General features: G+C 41.0%; 1 protein-coding gene across 1 annotated transcript in view; it reads left to right on the forward strand.

The window, feature by feature from the left end:
• The window catches only part of LOC101861221 (protein arginine N-methyltransferase 7), a 23,975-nt gene extending 5,063 nt beyond the window's left edge, over positions 1-18,912 (forward strand). The window contains exons 3-15 of the mRNA XM_005103742.3: positions 5,588-5,737; positions 7,335-7,437; positions 8,298-8,410; positions 8,732-8,961; positions 10,117-10,300; positions 10,596-10,726; positions 11,704-11,812; positions 12,502-12,585; positions 13,645-13,782; positions 14,155-14,391; positions 16,790-16,950; positions 17,393-17,518; positions 18,646-18,912. Coding sequence (XP_005103799.3) covers positions 5,588-5,737; positions 7,335-7,437; positions 8,298-8,410; positions 8,732-8,961; positions 10,117-10,300; positions 10,596-10,726; positions 11,704-11,812; positions 12,502-12,585; positions 13,645-13,782; positions 14,155-14,391; positions 16,790-16,950; positions 17,393-17,518; positions 18,646-18,793 — 1,914 coding nt within the window. The 3' untranslated portion in view covers positions 18,794-18,912. The remainder of the gene's footprint in view (positions 1-5,587; positions 5,738-7,334; positions 7,438-8,297; positions 8,411-8,731; positions 8,962-10,116; positions 10,301-10,595; positions 10,727-11,703; positions 11,813-12,501; positions 12,586-13,644; positions 13,783-14,154; positions 14,392-16,789; positions 16,951-17,392; positions 17,519-18,645) is intronic.
• The last annotated feature ends 795 nt before the right edge of the window (positions 18,913-19,707 follow it).

Consider the following 19,707-nt stretch of genomic DNA (forward strand, 5'->3'; position numbering starts at 1 on the left):
ACACACACACGCAACACACGCAACACACACACACACACACACACACACACACACAAACATGCACACACACACAGGCTTACAATCACATGCATAATATAAATGAGTAGCAATATAAACAATAATAATCTTAGCTAGATACATACTCAATTTTATTCTGGCAAGGTACCCCAATGATAATAACTAGAATTTAGCAGTATCATTCCTTATAATTGTTATTAAAACAACCACTGTCGCAGTCCCGTAAATTCTACGGGCCATGGGCACAGTGCTACACTCGTAAATTCTACGGGCGCGGCATCGAATAGGTTTATCGTCTTTCAGTAAAATTCACATGGAAATGTGCTTTCATATGGACATAAAAAGTGTTGAGCCTTTTTCTTTGAATTCATTATTTTGACGAGTGCCTAGTTTCACTACGATGCCAGATATATAGTGTTTATGTACACATATACATGCTTATTTATTTATGACTGTCGTGACATATATATGTATGTCATGACGTGGTGGAATTGGACGCTTGTCAATTTTTGGGCATGTGTTGTTAATGCTATCATCTGAAAGCTTATTTATTTATAAGTGTCGTGACGTATAGTTTGTATCTACACTTGTACACGCTAAATCAGTGGTTTTCAAACTTTCTTCGCCCACCGCCCCCTTTTTCCCCCATCGGAGTCCCAGCGCCCCCTACTCCGCCCCAACCATCAATCTGACATAACGACATGCATATTAACAATCACAAATATAGAGAGCTCAAACAGCAGGGTACAAAACAACGTGCCTAAATTCTAAAGAATTGGTTCTGAATAGAAACATTAGATGGGTAACAAATCACTATCTTTATAGAATCTTAGAGTATGCGTGTACGAGAGATAATAAAACGAATTTTTCATCAATATTATGCAAGGGCATGGAAAACAAAATGCTGTCATTTTATGCATACAGTTATCGTCTGTATTAAACGACCATTGTCATTAACTTCAATTAAGTAATACATGTATTATCACATATACAGAATCAAAACACAAATAAATCAGTGATCATTGGTTTGAAACAGATTGGCATTGTCTTTATGAAACGTTTTCTCCCATCAACGTGCTGCATCTTATTCTGTAATCATCACCATCATCGTAATCATCATCATTATTAAAATTAGTTTCATCATCAGCGGCAGTACATGCACATAACAAACACTATTAAACAAATGAGTTGTTTGTTTTTTAAAAGAAAGAAAGACAAAATACACATTGAGGTATCGGGTGAGGGTAAACTACGGAGTAAGTATACAAATAAGTCATTGACACTGCCCTAATGAGAAGGATGGATCTGGTAAGACGAAACCAACTTATCAACATCAGGTTTCAGATTGGTCGTAGCAGACGCAAATCGCCACGCTCTGTAATCCTTAGTTTGTTCCTCTGCTTTTTCAACAACCTTGTCACTGCACGGAATCCTCTTTCTACTATATAGGAGGTGGGAAAAGAAATTAACAGCTTGATCTTTTCCCACAGGGAGGGATATTAATTTTGTCTTGCACAATAGTTTTCAACCAGAATGACTAGTACGACTTCTTGAACAATGGTTTGATTTCAAAGTCCCTTTTCATTGTCAGAAGCTCCTCTTCAGTTGCTACTGGCAAGTTACCTTCTGTTTCAGTGTTGAGTGGGTCCAGTGCCCAGTCTGGATCTTCCAGTTAAAAAATATCAGTAAATCTTGTCTTCATTATCAGCACACAAATCTATGAGGCGGGTTCGAATATTTTTCTAGCTCCTCATCAAACACCCGCCCTTCTTTCAGTGTCTCCGTCAAGCTAGGAAACTGAGCAAATTCTCTTCTGCAAATGTTTCGGCGGAACATTCCCAATTTCGACGAGAATGAGGATAGAATGAATTTTGCCTTTATCAGGTTGATGTCATCCCCCTGGAGCTGCAAGTTGACCTGGTTGAGCTTTGTGAAAAGATCTGTGAGGAACGCAATGTTGTTCTTGTGTTCTTTCAATTTATTACAGAGATCACGGTCTGTTTCTTGAAAAAACTCCAGCACAGAGTCAAACAGGTAGAACAATCGTGTTAAACAGTTTTCTTTTGAGAGCCACCCGACCTCAGAGTGCAAAAGTAAGTGTAGAAAATCCTCGTCATTTTCAGGGCACAGTTGTTGGAATAATCTCGAATCCAAAGCGTGGGCTTTGATCTTGTTCACACACTTGATGACAATGGCCAGTACGTGTGTCATGCAGACTATCACTCAGGTTTTTAGTCACCTAATGCTGTCTGTGAATGGTGACTGATACACTGAACAGTAAGTACTCCAGGGACCGATTTCTTCAAGAAGCTCATAAATCCACGGTACCGACCTGTCTTTGACGGAGCCCCATCTGTTGCACAGGCAAACTATATTGGTCAGAGGGATCTGTTTCTCCTCGAAATATTCTTGGACCACTTTGAAAATAGCTCATCATTATGGGTTTTGCTCGCTGGGATAGAAAGTTCCTAGAAGTAAGTAGTATTGTTAACTATGCCTAAAATAAACCATTTTTAAAAACTATTATCAGTTTTTGTTCAAATTAGTTTTGGCAGTTCATAGAAATTTCTTAACGCCTTCTAGCGCCCCCCAATTGCCCAATTTCGCCACAGCGACCCCCAAACTGTCACCACCGCCCCCCACCGCCCCCAGGGGGGCGGTAGCGCCCACTTTGAAAACCACTGCGCTAAATTGTTTATGACTGCAGTGCCATAAAGTATACATTTAAAGTCAAATGCCTCAAGTGGATTCACTTGTTGACTTACGACTGTATTGACTGTAGTGACACAGTGTATACATGTTATGTACACACTTGTTGACTAATGACTGTATTGACACAGTAAGTAAACATATACACACATGCTGACATGCTTCATGAGACAGGCAGCATGATATATGTACACACGAGACTCACGGCTTTTTCCTGATTGTTTAGTCTGTGTTTTGTTGATGTGCTGGAACAATAGCTCACTCTGTCATGTGTAATTGTCAGACGCAGAGAGATAAAAAATCATTTTCAGTACGTCATTGTGCCTAGTGTGGAGTACTATTTATAGTTTTGGCAGCTTGAAATTTACTAAAGTTTGTGGGCAGACGTCAATAGTTTCTGCTGTTTATAATTGGGTGACCTTATTTAGGCCACATATGGCCTAAATAAGCTAAACCCCCCTCCCTTACCTTATTTGGGCCACAGGTGGCCTAAATAAGCTAAACCCCCCTCCCTTACCTTATTAGGCCACATATGTAGTCAAAATAACCAAACCAATGTAAAGCATTGTTTTCTTTAAAAGTTACATTATTATTTCTTTAAAACTCTTCACATCCATTTTCCTTCACAGCCGTATCGTACATGACATGTGATGTAGAATCAATTTAAGGTCCTTGGAAAGGTGACCAGAAAATAACAAAATTATTTTATGATCTTCACTTGCACTTGCAATTTTTTGGACAAATGAAAGTCTACCTAATTATATTTTTTTCCCCTCATTTTTCTTCACTATAAATGACAACTGGCATGTATTGTTTTCAGTTATTATCAAGAAAGTGGATAGGCGGACCCCGGGGTCTACCTAACAAAATGTTAGGTTTTAGGATGTGAACCCCGGAGTCAGCGTAGTGAAATAAGTAGATCTAGGTTTAACTAAGGATCGGTGGACCCCGGGGTCAACATAATGAAATAAGTAGATCTAAGTTTATTTTATAATAGGACTGGCGGAGCCCGTGGTCAAAGTAGTGAAATTATAAGTAGATATAGGTTTAATTAAGGATTGGAGGACCACGGGGTCAATGTAGTGAAATCAGTAGATCTAGGTTTAATTAAGGATTGGTGGACCCTGGGGTCAATGTAGTGAAATAAGTACATGTAGATAGATCTAGGTTTAATTTTAAGGATTGGTGGACCCTGGATTCAACGTAGTGAAATAGGTAGGTTTAAGGTGGACCCCAGGGTCTACCTAACGAAACACTAGTTAGGTTTTAGAATAGGTGGATCCTGCGGTCACCGTAGTAAAATAAGTAGGTTTAATCAAGGTGTCCCGGGGGTCCACCAATCCTTAATTAAACCTTCTTAATCCTCTATGGCTATGGTGACTCCGGGTTCCACCAATCTTTAAAGAAACCTACTTATTTCACTGCGGTGACCCCAGGGTCCACCTGTCCTAAAACCTAGTACCAATCCTTACTTAAACCAACCTTATTTCACTATGGTGACTCCGGGGTCTACATCCTAAAACCTAGTATTTCGCTATGCAGACCCCGGAGTCCACCTATCCTCTACAGGACTATACTATTATTATCAATTTGCAATTTTCATTGATTAGCATAAAAAAAAAAAATATTGAATCAGAGTGCAGGGGAGACCGAGGCGCCCGGTCGATTCGGTGGTCGGCTTTTGTAGATCTATGCATTTTTTACGGAAAGCCGTATTACCTAACCCTATTACTAGATCTATTAGTGTTGTGAAAACTTCAACCTCTACAGCTCAGGCGTCAAAAGATGCTGTTAAATAATAATAGATCTACGTCCTGAAGTTTCATAATTTATTTTTATACAGAATAACACAGTACACAGTCAGTAGTTTTTATTTCATCGAGTTATAAAAATGGCCTTGGTATAAAAATTGCCTTGTTTTCAGAAGCAAATTTTAATAGTTCTAGTTCTACCTAATCGATTTTCATGCGAATTCAACCATTTTGATGATCTTTTTTTTCCTTTTAAAAAGATGTAGATCTAGGCCTGTCGGATGTGGCAGTGCGAATAGCACTGAGTTGTTTAGATCTAGATCTAGATCTAGACCCATCAAAACACGAGGCTTCGTGGCCGATCACAAAAGTCTACGGGGCTTATCGAGGCCGATTCGCCCTGCCGCGAGCACGTTCACTAAACTGCCTACTAGATAGAATCTACTACCAAATATTCTCTACACGATCTTTGCTACTACTACTAGGCCTACTAGCCTACATGTACTACTACGAGACAGTACGAGAGAGTGTCACTCAGGCAAAGATAGTGTAACTTTGACTCAGCCACGTAGTATACACACTTTTTATACCCCAAATTTAACCCGGAAGTCCATTCGGAGGATTTGACCTTTTCACTTGACCAAAGTGTGCCAAAATGGTAGCCTAGCTTTTGCCCCTCCATGAAGGAAAAATCCGGCCCTCATTCAAACCATTGGGATTGAGCAAAATTTTGCGTATTGTGCTTTGTTCTTTACAATATTCATTATGGTTATGATTTATAAGTTGTACACTGAGGCAAAACCATACTAAATGAGAAAGGTGCACCATTATGAAAGTGGAATGAACTCAGTTGCCTGAAAAGGGTAGTTTGAGCATGTGTGGCCTAAATAAGCTAAACCCCCCTCCCTTACCTTATTTAGGCCATATGTGGCCTAAATAAGCACTTCCTTTATAATTTACATAAAATTTATATTGATAATAGTATGTTGGCAAAACTCTTTAAATCTTATAATAAGATAAGATAATACTTTGTTATCTTTATTATTAATTGTCATCCCGGTCTTGATTTTTCATTCTGAACTGTTTGTCATTTTTGCATTCTCTTTCAGAATGTAAAGTATTACCAAGCTATTCGCAAAACTGTGGCAATGATGAAGTCGAAAAATATTCCAGTGAATGTTTTGGACATTGGGACGGGCACAGGGCTCCTATCTATGATGGCTGCTCGTTCAGGGGCGGACTCCGTGACTGCTTGTGAGGTGAGGTGTCAGCGAATCCCGCGAATGTGACGATGTGTGTCTTGGGGGGAGGGGGGTTGGAAGGAGCTTTTTCTTAAGTGTGGTGATTTTATTGAATTTAAAGGAACGGATTAATCAGATTAAAATATATGAATTTACATACAGGGGCAGATTTTTCGGCCAGATTTCTGAAATTGTGAGGATTTTGTAATGTGTACTCCTGCTGATATATGTTCACGGTATTTTAATCTCTTTTTGCGTGTCATATTGCACTTTATAGACAATTAGTCTTGATTCAAGGAGTTTTAGACTTTTTGATGAATAAATTTAAAGTCCCTGCATGCATGTTTTCATGGGGTCTGAAAAGTTCAGGATTTTTTTGTTGTTGGCACCTTAGATTTACATGTCCTTCTTCTGCCTGTCCCAGGGAACACCTTGGTTGAGCAATCCTTACATGCTTCTTCACCCAGCAGAAAAATTTGGATATATGAATAATTCTTCCTCCATCAGCATGAGACTGTCTTGATGTCCTAACTATGAGCTCCCTGGGGTTATATGTTATACTCTGCGCTCCTACCGGAAAAAAAAAAATGAAATGTCAATCTGAGATCAAGGGCAAAATACTTCCCTTAGATTATTCCCCTTTGAAATCCGCTCAATAGCATGCTTGTTTAAGAGCCCTCATTTTTTGTCACCTGAGGTCATGGGATTAGCCAGAGACCAGTGTACTGTAATACTATGTACTATGTAAACCCCTTCAGAGATGACTGCAAGGCATTTCAGCCCCATTGTTGTTCTTTCATTTTATCATACTGCGTAAAACACTTCAGAGAGGACTGCAAAGTGTTTATCTCAATGTTTTACTATAACAACCTAAAACAATAAGGAGATGACAGTATCTTTAACCTAACTCTTGAAGTTCAAGGCATTTTCCCCACAATGTTGTACTGTAACTACATAAAACACTTTCGAGATGACCCCCCCCCCCCCCCCCTAGCAGTGCTACTGACTGCAGTGTCTTTAGGCCATTCCTAAAGGAGGGGGGGAGGGGGGGGGACATTAACATGTTCTTATGCACAGTAGAATTGTAAATGGGCTGACTCATCAATGTCGTGCTCATAACTGTGCTTGAATTGCAATAGGGAACTGCTGCTTTTTCTTTCCTAATCCTTACAATCATCATTTTTCTTCTGCTTCTTTTGTATGTTTGTCACACTCTTGTGACCCTCTATTTCCGGGGCGCCTTGATAGTCGAAGCAGACTTTGTGCTGTTGAAGCTAAAGAGGTGAGCAGAGTAAGCCAGATTCTCTGTAAAGACTTCTCTATTGACATCCACCCCTTGGCTTTCATATGACCTTAAAAAAGGTGCCGAAAAAACTCTATTAAAACAAAAAGAGATGACAGTATTTCAATGCTGTCTGTGTCCCCAACTCTTCAACTCCGGTGGGTGGTTTGTAGGTGTGCTTGTTTGTTCTTTTTTTCCCTACGAAACATCTATCATCCTTATCTTGTATGTTACTCTTTAGGTGTACATCTAATCTTTGGCACTTATATGACCTGTTTGTGTTGCAAGCACCAGGAAAAACTTTTACTAAAACTTAAACTAAACATGTTCAAGGCATTTCCCCCAATGGCTGAGTGTGCCAGGAAAGTACTGAGGACAAACAAGCTGGAGGACAAGATCAAACTGGTGCCTAAACGCTCCACGGAAGTTTTGTTTGGTAAGATTGTCTCTTTTTTCTCTTGCATAAATATGTTCTTTCTTTGTGTGTGTGTGCTGTGTGGTTTGTTTGTTTGTTTTGGCCAAGACTGCAAGTGTGAATATAAAAAAAATGAAATTGACTTTGTCAGCTTGAGAAAATGTGTGTGGAAAGATTTTTTGTTTTGTTTGAAGGGATAAGTTCTTTCATTTAAACAAAATATCTGGACTGGACTGGTATTTGTACAAAAAACAGTCCACACATTTTGTTTAAATGAAATGGGTAAGATCTTTCATGTAGAGATGGTGTGTGTGGACTTTGTGTTTTAGTTATTTGTGGAAAGTCAATACTTTTCTCAGTGTTCACTATGGGTGGTTTGCGGGTGCTCTAGTGTGGTTTGCTCCTTCTTGACTGTCAAACATCTATCTTCTTTATCTTTCCTCCTTCTTTTTTGTGTTTTTTACTCTTTTGTAACACCTCTTAGCTTCAGCACTTGCATGACTTTATTGTGTTGCAAGTGCCCTTAGACTCTTACTAAAACATGTCAGTGTTCAATGCTTTCTAGCAACATTGATGAAGTATTCTGTTGTGTACTCAACTATCATTGATGTTTCTGTGTTGTCGTGTACTCAACTATCATTGATGTTTCTGTGTTGTCATGTACTCCACAATCATTGATGTTTCTGTGTTGTCGTGTACTGGACAAAGATAAATGTTTCTGTGTTGTCGTGTACCGGACAAAGATAAATGTTTCTGTGTTTTCGTGTACAGGACAAAGATAAATGTTTCTGTGTTGTCGTGTACCGGACAAAGCTAAATGTTTCTGTGTTGTCGTATACCGGACAAAGATAAATGTTTCTGTTTTGTCGTGTATTCAACAGGAGAGGACTTACCTCAGCGAGCCAATCTGCTAGTGACTGAACTATTTGACACAGAACTTATTGGGGAAGGAGCCATTTGGTCGTACAAAGACGCGCTTACTCGGCTGATGGAGGTACCTGGATGTTGGGGTGGAGTGTTTGTGACTGGAAGTAGAATATAGCAGGCTCTGATTGAGCCATTTTGAAGCTGAATCTTGTTGGGAGATGTAATGTTGTGTGCTCAGACTAAATGGGTGGGTGGTTGGAGGGTGCTCTGGTGTAGTTTGCTCCTTCTTTCCTTTCACATGTCTGTTCATCTTTTTTTTTCTCTTAATTTTCTGTGTATTTTCTCGAGTAAGACCTCTAATCTTCGGGACGTATATGACCTGCAAGTGCAGTAAAGCTCTTACTTAAACTAAACTTATCTCTCTCTCACTCTCTCTGCGAATGTACAGGAGGAATGTTTGGCCATTCCGGCCCGAGCCCGTATCTACATTCAGGCGGTGCAGTGCCCTCTACTGAGGCGCTCCAATGAACTACGATCTCTGACCTTACCAAACGGAAAGACGATTCATATGCCTGACAGTTTCTCCTGCTGTAGTGGGGCGCCCTCACTACACGACTTGCAGGTGGATGAACTGGAGGAGGAGATCACTCTTGTCTCAGAGCCTGTGGAAGTGTTTAGGTGAAGAGTTATCTTTTTTTTCTGTGTTAAGAGACCTCATACAAAAGTTCTCTTTTAACCTCTCATCTCTGGGCTTTTTCACTGTCTACAATCAATGTTAACTCTATTTATGTATGATTCATGTAAGATGAAGTGCCTAAACTTTTTCAATTAGAATGAAAAACCTCAGATGTCCTGTGTGCACGTTAGACATATTAAGATCCCCTGGTAGACAACATTTTTTTAAAGAGTAGGCTATTAGGCAGCCACTTGGCAAAATTAAAAATTGAATAATTCCCTACCATAAAAACTGTCCTAGGCACACCTGTGAAATGATAAGAAACATCCTTACACTTTCCTTGATTCCAAACATATTGACCGTGTCTCTCCTTTATAACTTGTCATGGACTCAAAGGAGGAGGAATTGATTGACTGAAAGAAGAGAAGGAGAGTAAATGAGGAGGAACTGATAGACAAAAACAAGAGAGAGAATGTAAAGGAAGAAGAATGGATAGAAAGAAAAAAGAGAGGGAGAGTAAAGGAGAAGAAATTGTCAGTTGCCTCCTTCTAACCTAGCTTTAAACCACCATGTATGAGTGGATATTCTTCTTTTTTCTCAACGAACCAAAACACATGACCTGTCACTCTACTCACTATGACCTTTGACCTTTCATATGTCATCATACTCGCCATTACCTCTCACCTGTCACCCAACTCACTATGACCTGTGACCTCTCATCTGTCACTCAACTCACTATGTTGTCTTACTTCTCATCTGACACCCAAGTCACCATGACCTCTGACCTGTCATCATCTGTTCCCCACTCACCATGACCTCTAACCTCTCATTGTCATCTGTCCCCCACTCACCATGACCTCTAACCTCTCATTGTCATCTGTCCCCCACTCACCATGACCTCTAACCTCTCATTGTCATCTGTCCCCCACTCATCATGACCTCTAACCTCTCATCATCATGTGTCCCCCACTCACCATGACCTCTAACCTCTCATTGTCATCTGTCCCCCACTCACCATGACCTCTAACCTCTCATCATCATCTGTCCCCCACTCACCATGACCTCTAAACCTCTCATCATCATCTGTTCCCCACTCAACATGACCTCTAACCTCTCATCGTCTGCCCCCTACTCACCATGACCTCTCCCCCTCCCAGCTTTGACTTCAGCAAGAAGGAATCCCTCCACAAGGAGGAAAGTTGCGACGTGTTGCTGCACGCGCTGCGCTCGGCCAGCGTGGACGCGTTTGTCATGTGGTGGGATCTGGACATGGACGCAGACGGGGAGATTGTCCTCAGCTGTGCTCCCCGCTGGAACCAGCCTCAGGGAGAAGCCGTGCCAGTGAGTTGTCTGTCTGTTGGTGTGTCTGTCTGTTTGCAGAGACATTTAAATCATTCTAGTGTGTTGTATTTCTGTGTGTGTATTTTCACACCCCCCCGCGCGCTCCCACGGAAAGACATTTCTAAGGTGTTGTAGGCCTGTCTACGTTGGTTTTTTCCTGACACCTCCCCCTATCCTCCCCTTTCCTCCAATCATGTTGTATTACTGTAAGAGTTTTTCTCCCGCCTCCCCCATGGAGACACACCTCTAACTTGTTTTTGTTTCCATCCATGTCCTTCCCCACGCCACCGAATAGTGGAGAGATCACTGGATGCAGGCCGTGTACTACCCCTCCTCCCCCCTGCCGGTTGCCGAGGGCGACACATTCCCCGTCTATGCCAGACACGACGAGTACAGTCTGTGGTTCGACACTGTCACAATAGACCGGTACACCTGACTCTTTCTTCTTTATGTTTTGTTGGTGAAGTTGTGGGTGTTGTTGTTGAAATTGTTGATGTAGTTTTGAGATTCTCCATTCTTTACATTTTGTTAATGTTGTAATGCTCGGATTCTCTGTTCTTCATCTATTGTTGTTGGTGTGGGCGGGTGCTCTGGTGTGGTTCGCTCTTTCTTTTCTATCAGACATCTGTTGTCCTTATCTCTCCTCCTCCTTTTCTTCGTATGTTACTCGCTAGTAACACCTCAAATCTTTGACATTTATATGACCTAATTGTGTTGCAAGTGCTGTAAAACTCTCACTAAAACTAAAAGTTGTTGCTATTGTCATGTAGTTGTAGTGCACAGATTCTCAGTCTAATATTTTGTCGCTGTAAAACACTTACCAAAAAAAAAATTCTTTGGTTCTGAAATGACCTTTTGTGTTACAAGTGCCGTAAAACTCTATTAACCCTATCTATATGCCTGGGGTAATTTTGTACCCCGTGGGTTGTATTTTTCACATTTTAGAATACTTCTAGTGCGAAGATCTCTTTGAAAATTTCAGTATTTCTCGAAAAAATCATTTTTACAGACTGCTATGCAAAGCGAATTAATGAGTAAATTTTCTCTTTGGAAAGTGGGGGCTCACAGTTACCCATGTCGTATGGATACGATAGTAAAACCGACGTATGAGTAGGGTTAAGTACTGTTGTCTAGCTTTTGTTGCTTCTTTCATCATTTAAACCAGACGTTTTATTTTTGTGCGTTGAAAAATTCTCAAGAAACTAGTTCTGTAGGCTCATATGACCTTATGCAGTTGCAAGTGTCTTAAAATTCTTAGCAAATTGAAACTGAAAACCACTTTCACAGTTGAAGCATAGCACCTTTGATACTATAATTCTAGTAGCTGTGAAAACATTGGAGAGCATGTGTTTAAAAACTCTTTGACATTATTGCTTCTTTTTTCTTGTCCCTCTGTGGCTCAGACTTCGGCCGGTCTGTACGTGTGGCCTTCACATTGCGTTCAGTCGGGGCCGTCTGGCACAGCTTAGCGAGGACCACAGGAACAGCGTGTTGATGAAAGCGCTGCAAAAAGTATGTATTTGGCAGGGAAGGGATGTCCTGGCCCTCAGTATCAGTGGGTCATGTAACGAGGAGGAGATGGATGATCTGTCTTCCTCTTTCACAACCGTTATTTTGTCGATGTGCTTCGCATGCAAAACAAAGCTTATTAAAGAATGTTATTGACCAGTTTGTTTTTTTAGTGCAGTGATATTTTCAGTTTTATTATTTTTTTCTAGATTCTGTTAAAAGTTGTCGTGACAATGATTTCATCATCATGAAGTGCCAGACCTGGAACAGACATCTCCTGTTATTGACTTAGAACTGGGTGGTTGGCAGATGCTGTGGTGTGGTTTGCTCCTTCTTTTCTGTCATACATCAATCATCCTAATCACTCCTTCTTTTCTTTGTGCATTATTCTCCTGTAGGACCTCTAATCTTTGGCACTTCTTTATGACTTCATTTTGGTGCAAGAGCAGTGAAACTCTTCCTAGAACTAAATTCTCCAGTAGCACCTCTAATCTTCAGCACTCATAATTTGACTTAAATGTGTTGCAAGTGCAGTAATACTGGTACTAAATTAAACCTTTTTGTAACACCTAGTCTTCAGCAGTTTTGTGACCTAATTGTGTTGTAAGTGCCATAAAAGTCTTATTATAACTTTAAAAAACAAACAAAGTGGACTTGCGCATACTTTTTTCTGTGTTCCCCTCTCTCCACAGCATGTGAACAGCTCCACAGTTTGTCTGGTCATTTCTGACGGGTCTTTGCTGCCAGTCATGGCTGCTGCTGTCGGAGCTAAGCAGGTGTGTTTGTGAAAGAGAGAGAGATGTGAAGACTTGAGTGGTGTTTGTATGCGAGCTGTCCCTGTTGTTATGTACCCAAACTCTCCCCTTGACGTATGTGTGTGTGTGTGTGTGTGTGTGAGAGATGTTAAGACGTGTATACGTATGTGTATGTATGTGTTTGTATACGCGTGCATGTGTGTGTGCATACAGTCATGCATGAGAGAGAGAGAGAGATGTGAAGACTTAAGGCCCGGTTACACGTAACGATAAATTGTACAAAAACTGGACGATATAGCGATCCTACGATAAAACGTTAGGTGTAACCACAAAATTGTACAAAATTTGGACGATTGAACGATGGTTTGGAGAGAGAAATCAAGCGCTGCTTGATATTTTCCGTGCGATCACGGTCACAATTGAGGGAGATGCGCTGTGACGTAGATTCACTTTGAAATTTGCCGCTGCGCAGAACTAAACTCAGGACTCAAAATTTAAAAAATAATTATTGTAGGTAAAAACTGATTTCATATTCGGAATCAGCGTCTCAAAATAAGCAAAGTTGCTCGAGGAGAACCTGATTTGGTCCGTTATTATATATATTTTTGCAATTTTATTATTTAGTTGATAGTCAAGGGTGAAGCTGTGCATCAAGGTCACTCGGTGCGTTACACATCAGCTTCCAGTTCTAAACACAACCCTGTAGGCCTACAGTATGGCTTTTCTAAAGACACTGTTCTGCTAAATCGAAATATACAGGGGAAAAGGGGGGGGGGGTCTCGTGATCTAGAGGTTTAGTGTTCGCCTTTCATTCATTAGGTCCAGAGCTCGAAACCTTCACATAGAGTGCAGGCAAATCGCTGTCGTCTCAAAGAGACATGGTGACTTTATGATGAGGAATCTCATCAATCGAAAGAAAACTTAATGATAGATTGGAATGTGTAAACAGACAACATAGTTCAATAAAACTGATAGTTCTCTCATACAATGAATCAGATACAACATCGTTGCGTGTAACTGGGGCTTTACATTGAATGCTACGACATTGTACCCAATCTCTGCCCTTGACATTTGACCCAGGTCTTCTACCTGGACACTAACTCAAGCTGTCGGCGGATCATCAAACAAATCTTAGAGAGCAACAACCTTGGTGACCGCGTCACGGTCCTGGAGAAAGAGGTGGGGGATCTGACCAGTGCTGACTTGAACCATCAAAAGGTTTGTTCTCTGTCATGTTGGGCCCGTCACTCATGTTGTTTGTTTGTTGTCAGGTCTTGTGGGAGACTTTGTTTGTGTGTTTATTTGTTCCACGGTCTTCTGGTAGGTTTGTTTGTTTGTTCATTTGTTTGCTTGTTCACAGATACATCATGTGTAGATTTTGTTTCAGTTTGTGTTTTTCACAGATAGATCTTGTGGCTGGTTTTGTTTGTTTGTTGATTCATTTGTTTGTTTGTTCACAGATACATCTTTTGTTAGATTTTGTTTGTTGGTTTGTTTGTTCACAGATAGGTCTTGTTTGTTGACGTTGAGTTATTTTGTATATTCATTCATTTGTTTGTTCATTTTTTTTGTCTGTTTGTTTGTCCTCAGATAGATGTTGTGGTAGCCGAGCCGTTCTTCCAAGCGTCCTCCCTCCCCTGGGAACATCTGTACTTCTGGTATGCTGCATCCACCATCAGGCCCTTCCTCTCGCCCGACGCAGTCATCCTCCCTCGGGCCATGGAGGTTAAGGCCATGGCTGTGAGGTTCCGAGACCTGCACAAGATCAGGATTCCCGTGGGGAACTGTGAGGGATTTGACATCACTGAGTTTGATAAACTTATAGAGGTTAGTGTTGGTGGTTGGCGGGTGCTCTGGTGTGATTTGCTCCCTCTGTCTTATCAAATGTATTGCTGTTATAAATCTCTCCTTGTTTTTTGTATCATGTTGCTATCTAGTAACTCCTCTAATCTTCAGCACTTATTCATGACCTATTTGTGTTGCATGTGGTGTAAAACTCTTTGACTACAACGTACAGGGCAGTGGTCATGGAGAGAGTGGGGGGTAGGGAGTTGTATACTTAATTATTATGCCATTGTATTGTGACCAGAATTCCCCCATGGGGATCAATAAATTGCAGTTTTTTTATTATTATAATTTATTTGTATAATATATTATATGTATATATATATATATAGGCCCTATGTGTGCTTTTTCCTCACACACTGGCGGGTGCTCTGGTCATGGCGGTTTAAATCATCCCAAAACCTCCAGTTTAGTTACAGGGCAAGCGTTTCCCGCTGACCACCCCGAGATGGTAATAAATCAGCTGTCAAACCATGCAAGGTACTGTGACGGCAGCGGCACTCCCGGGGTGCCTCGGCTGTGCCAAGAATACTTGATTTCAGTCATTTTCTATTAATTTGATCCCCAACATCTCCCGATCTAAAGATTCGATGTCTCCATGTGGGGTCTCATTTTAAAGGGCTACTTCAACCCAATAAGTATAAGACAATATTATTTTCTCTTTTGTGCGTTCACTAGTGTTAATCCTGCTTGCTGAGAAGTGCTCTCCATCCTTTATTACTTTTAAAGCAACTTTCATCTATTTTTTTAAATTTGAAGAGTTATTTTTTCTCAGTAATTTCACCTACAATTGAATTTTTTTTCTTGATTACGCATGGGAAAAGAGTACTGAGTTACATGTGGAAGTGAGAACATTGTACTTATTCTGTGTGATTCATAAGTGATCGATTTTGTGTAGAACTTGGAGTGTGAAAGTATCCCAAGCCTCTTTCGCCTCGTCTGGATTTCTTCTGCTTTTTTTCTGTGGATAACATTAATATAATTCATAATGGAGTGCCATGATGAAGTGTCCCATGTTCTGTATATTTCATGATTTTTGTAGAACATGTAGTGGTAGAAGTCTATCCAGAAAACAAAAATTGCAAAAGACAAAAGTCTACAAATGCATTGACTTTGTAGCCTACATGATATCTTGGTATTTGGCGTAAGGATAGCAGTTGATGAATGGAGTAAACATTCATCGACGATATGCTATGCCTGTACCAACAAGATAAAGCGCAGTAGGACACATGATTCGTATGAGGGAACTATAGTAAGGCAAGAAAAGCAGCTGAAACCTCCTCAATTTTGTGGACAGCTTTTCAGTCTGATATACATGCTGGTGACAGTTCGATATGCACACACTATCATTGCACGTCAGTGGGGAGCAAGAACATTCCAGTAGAATTAGTAACAACAAAAACACCGGAAACCTCAGAGACAACACTTTCACCACATACGTTTGAAGACTCGGCAAACACAGCAAACAACTCAACTGCAGAGCCATCTACACACACAGAAGACAATACTAGGAATGAAGAAAGACATGGCATCTCTCGACTCGGGCACTGCATCATCAAGCACAGACCACAGTAAGGTTGAGCTTCATGTCCTCCCTATTGCTACATCCATGCCATCCAAACCTACACAGCTAGTGGTAGATAGCAGCACTTCTCCAGCATTTAAACACGACAGGCTCTTCTCTCAGTCTCTAGAGATCTCTCCAACGCGACCACTAACAAAAGAAGATGAAAAACTTAATACTCCTTTAGTGAGAAAATTAAACAGTCAAATGCAGGAAAACGACGAAGAATTTCCCCTGTTTCAGGGGTAGGCCTACATGTCTGTACATGATGTATAGTAGTAAGTGCACTTTGACCATATTTATCAAGGACCCTAATTTTCTGTGATTCTTTAATTCAAGCTTTCAATATCTTTGCTTTGAAGAAGCGTACAATGATGCCACCATGTAAGTATTTACTTTATCCTGTTTGCCCACACTAGAGCTATTTCGATCGTTCAGTGTGAGTGATTTTCTGGGAGATCTCTATTATAGTTTTTGTTTACTGCCTCAGTTTACGCGTAAAAAGCAAAGTGTGATAAGAAAACAACTGTAACTGGGCATCGGCAGTGAACTGGTTGCACTGACCCGGTGACCGGGGTCACAGAGTATCAGGTTACGGGGAGTGCCAGGGGCTGGCGGTTTGACTAAGTTGGCGGTCGGTAACAGCCGTGCGGTGTGGTTTGCTTGTTCCTTCCTATCAAACCTCTATCATTCTTATCTCTCCTTCTTTTTTGTGTTTGTTACTTTCTTGTAACACCTCCAGTCTTCGGCACTTATATGACTTATTGTGTTGCAAGTGCCGTATAATATTAACTTTTAAAAAAAATGTCTCCTCAGGTATCATCTGACTGTGCAGACCCAGAGATCGAACCCCAGCCCCTGTGGGAGTACCCGGCCGTGTCTGCCTCTGAACCACAGCTCCTTATCTCCCTGGACTTGACCCGTCAGGTCGACCAACTCTCACCGCTCGGACAGTCGGTGGATGTACAGCTCACCAAGTAAGTGGCTCTGCCTGGAAAGTTTAGATCACTGGTTCTTGACGAGGGCTCCGTCAAACCCTGGGAGTTCTGCAGGTCAGTCTAGGGGGGGATGATGTGGAGGGATTACACATGCACACATACTCACCCACACACATTTACTATTATTATTATTATTATTACTTCCATACTTTTATTATTTTTATCATTATTATTACTGTCCTGTGTCTGGCTTTGAGAGGAGGATGTGGGTGGATGCTAATTGCAGTTCCTACTTCTTTCCTTTCTTTCTTTACTTTCTGCTTGCCTTGCTTTTTCCCTGGGTTATATGGTTGCTATTAATGATGTTCATCTCAAAGAAGCAGTTATTGTAAGGCTTTTTTTATGGGGGGGGCTCAGCTCTAAATTACTCTTGTTTTATGTCGTGTGTGTCATCCCTTGTGTCTGTCCGTCTGTTTTTCAGAGATGAGACTGTAAACGGCGTGGCTTTCTGGACAGAGTTTGACTTTGGTGACAACCTCCGCACCAGCTCGGGGCTCTCCTCAGACGACACATGTACAGGGACCAACTGGCACGGCCAGAAAATCAGGTCTGTTCTAGTCTCATGTTGAACCTATATGTCCTACCTGTCTGTCCATGTCTCACCTACCCTAGTCTCATGTCCTACCTATCTGTCCTAGTCTGAGGTGCTTCGTGTCTACCTTAGTCTCAGGTCCTACCTGTCTGTCCTTGTCTCATGTTCTACCTGCTTCTCCTTTATGTCTCATCTACATATGTACTGTGTCTAGCCTGTGCCTGTGCCGAATGTACCTGCCTTGTCATCACAGTCACAGATATATTTTGAGATAATACATATATGCCAAAGTCATTAAAAAAAATTCTGAGTGAAAGAGAAATTTTCTCAAATTAATTGAAATTTGATAAAGGGCCCATTTACTATACCCGGTTCCATAGACCAGGAGTCTCAAACTCGCTGCCTGCGGTGAGCCAATTTAGGCCCTCTGGGCGATATTTTGAGACCCTTACTCGACTTCAAAGTTGTGTGTTGTTAGGTTAGTGCAGCTAACAGGTTTTTCTCACATGCACCTTTATAGCCTTCCTTTTTGCCAAGGTGGTGCCTTGGATTTTTATATTTTTCATTATTTATGGGCTACCCCCAAGCTGTGTGGTATTTGTTGACAAGTTGTAAATGTAATTTGGAAGTTGTTCTTAAAATAAACCAAACTTGAAACCTTTATTTTTGTGTGTGGAATACGCGGTGCGGCCCAGGCTTCCCTCGACTCCACTCACAATGGCCCTCAGTAAAAAAAAATTTTCTAATTTTTTGCCCCAGGACCTCAGAAAAGCAACAAAACATGTTCGAGTGATTTTTTAGAGTCTTAGTTGAGGTGTGTGAGCATGTGTTGATGTAGGCTTATCTTGTGGTCATTACTGTCCTTTTATATTATGAATGAATAATTAATGTATGGGTGAGAAAATTATTTTTTTTATAATTGAACTGGTTTTCTTGTCATATATATGAAATAATTTTTTTTTGTGTGTGTGAGGTTTACTCTCGGTAATCATGTCATAATGTAAAGCTCTTGGAGTCTATATATATTTGTTTGGAGTAAAGGGCTATATAAATGCAATATCATTCTTATATATCACTTTGACAAATTAAGCAGTACACAGATGAAATGTTGATAGTGTATTTTGGTTTGTTTCTCTGGCTAGATGGGACAAGTTCTCCAAACAAGGCGTGCAGTTGTTCCGACAGGAAATCTCCTCCACGGAGACTCCGGCACTTGTGATCACGTCCAGCTTCAACCCTCACACTGGAGACCTGGACATCACACTGGGAAAAAGCTCTACTTCCTCGTGACCATTTGTCTAAATACAGTAACAGGGAGGTCAGATAGACTGAGACAAAGGCTTAGCCCCAGGTCTAAAGAGTTGGCTGTGAAGAAGTGGCCAATAAACACATCGCATCTTTCTACACAATCAACTTGTTGGGATATCTTTAGTTCCATCTAAAGCAAATCCACTGCTTAGTGTAAGACGTTTTATAAAATGACCTTTGACTGAGTTTTACACTGAGCAGTGGAAATGTTTATTGTCACTTTTTTTCTTTTTAGCACTCTTGTGGCATAATGTGGAAACCAGTTGTATCTATTTAAACTTGAGCAGACTTAACGCCCCAACCCAGTTTTTAGTACAATAAAGCGAAGCACATGGACTGCTGTGTTCCACATGTGTGTGTCATAACACGCTCAACACAGGGGAGAGACTGGTGTGTGTCACATATGCAACACATTCAACACAGGGGAGAGGTTGGTGTGTTCACATGTGTGTTAACACATGCAACACAGGGGAGAGGCTGGTGTGTTAAATGTATAGAGACGATACACTCAACACAGTTGGGAGACTGGTGTGTGTGTCATATGTGCATACAACACACTCAACACAGGGTGTTTGTGGTGTTTGTCACATGTAAAGAAAATACAACACACTCACCACATGCAGGAGGCTGGTGTGTGTCGCACGTAGGCTAACACACTCAACATAGGGGGTAGAAGAAACAGAAGAAAACACATACAGAATAAAGGAAACAGCGAGGGGAGGTCAGCGGTAAAAAGACAACACTACTTTTTTAACCTGGTTGCTTCCCTTGATCCTTACACAACTACACAGTGAAACTAACAAGAGGCAGAGGGGAGGGGTTGCAGTCAGTTACAGTTACAGTACCAAAGACCGAGCAATGCGAGGCGCACACTACACACTAGCGCAAACTTTGTT

This window comes from Aplysia californica, unplaced genomic scaffold, assembly GCF_000002075.1.
Source record: "Aplysia californica isolate F4 #8 unplaced genomic scaffold, AplCal3.0 scaffold00388, whole genome shotgun sequence".
In the NCBI taxonomy this organism is placed as follows: domain Eukaryota; kingdom Metazoa; phylum Mollusca; class Gastropoda; order Aplysiida; family Aplysiidae; genus Aplysia; species Aplysia californica.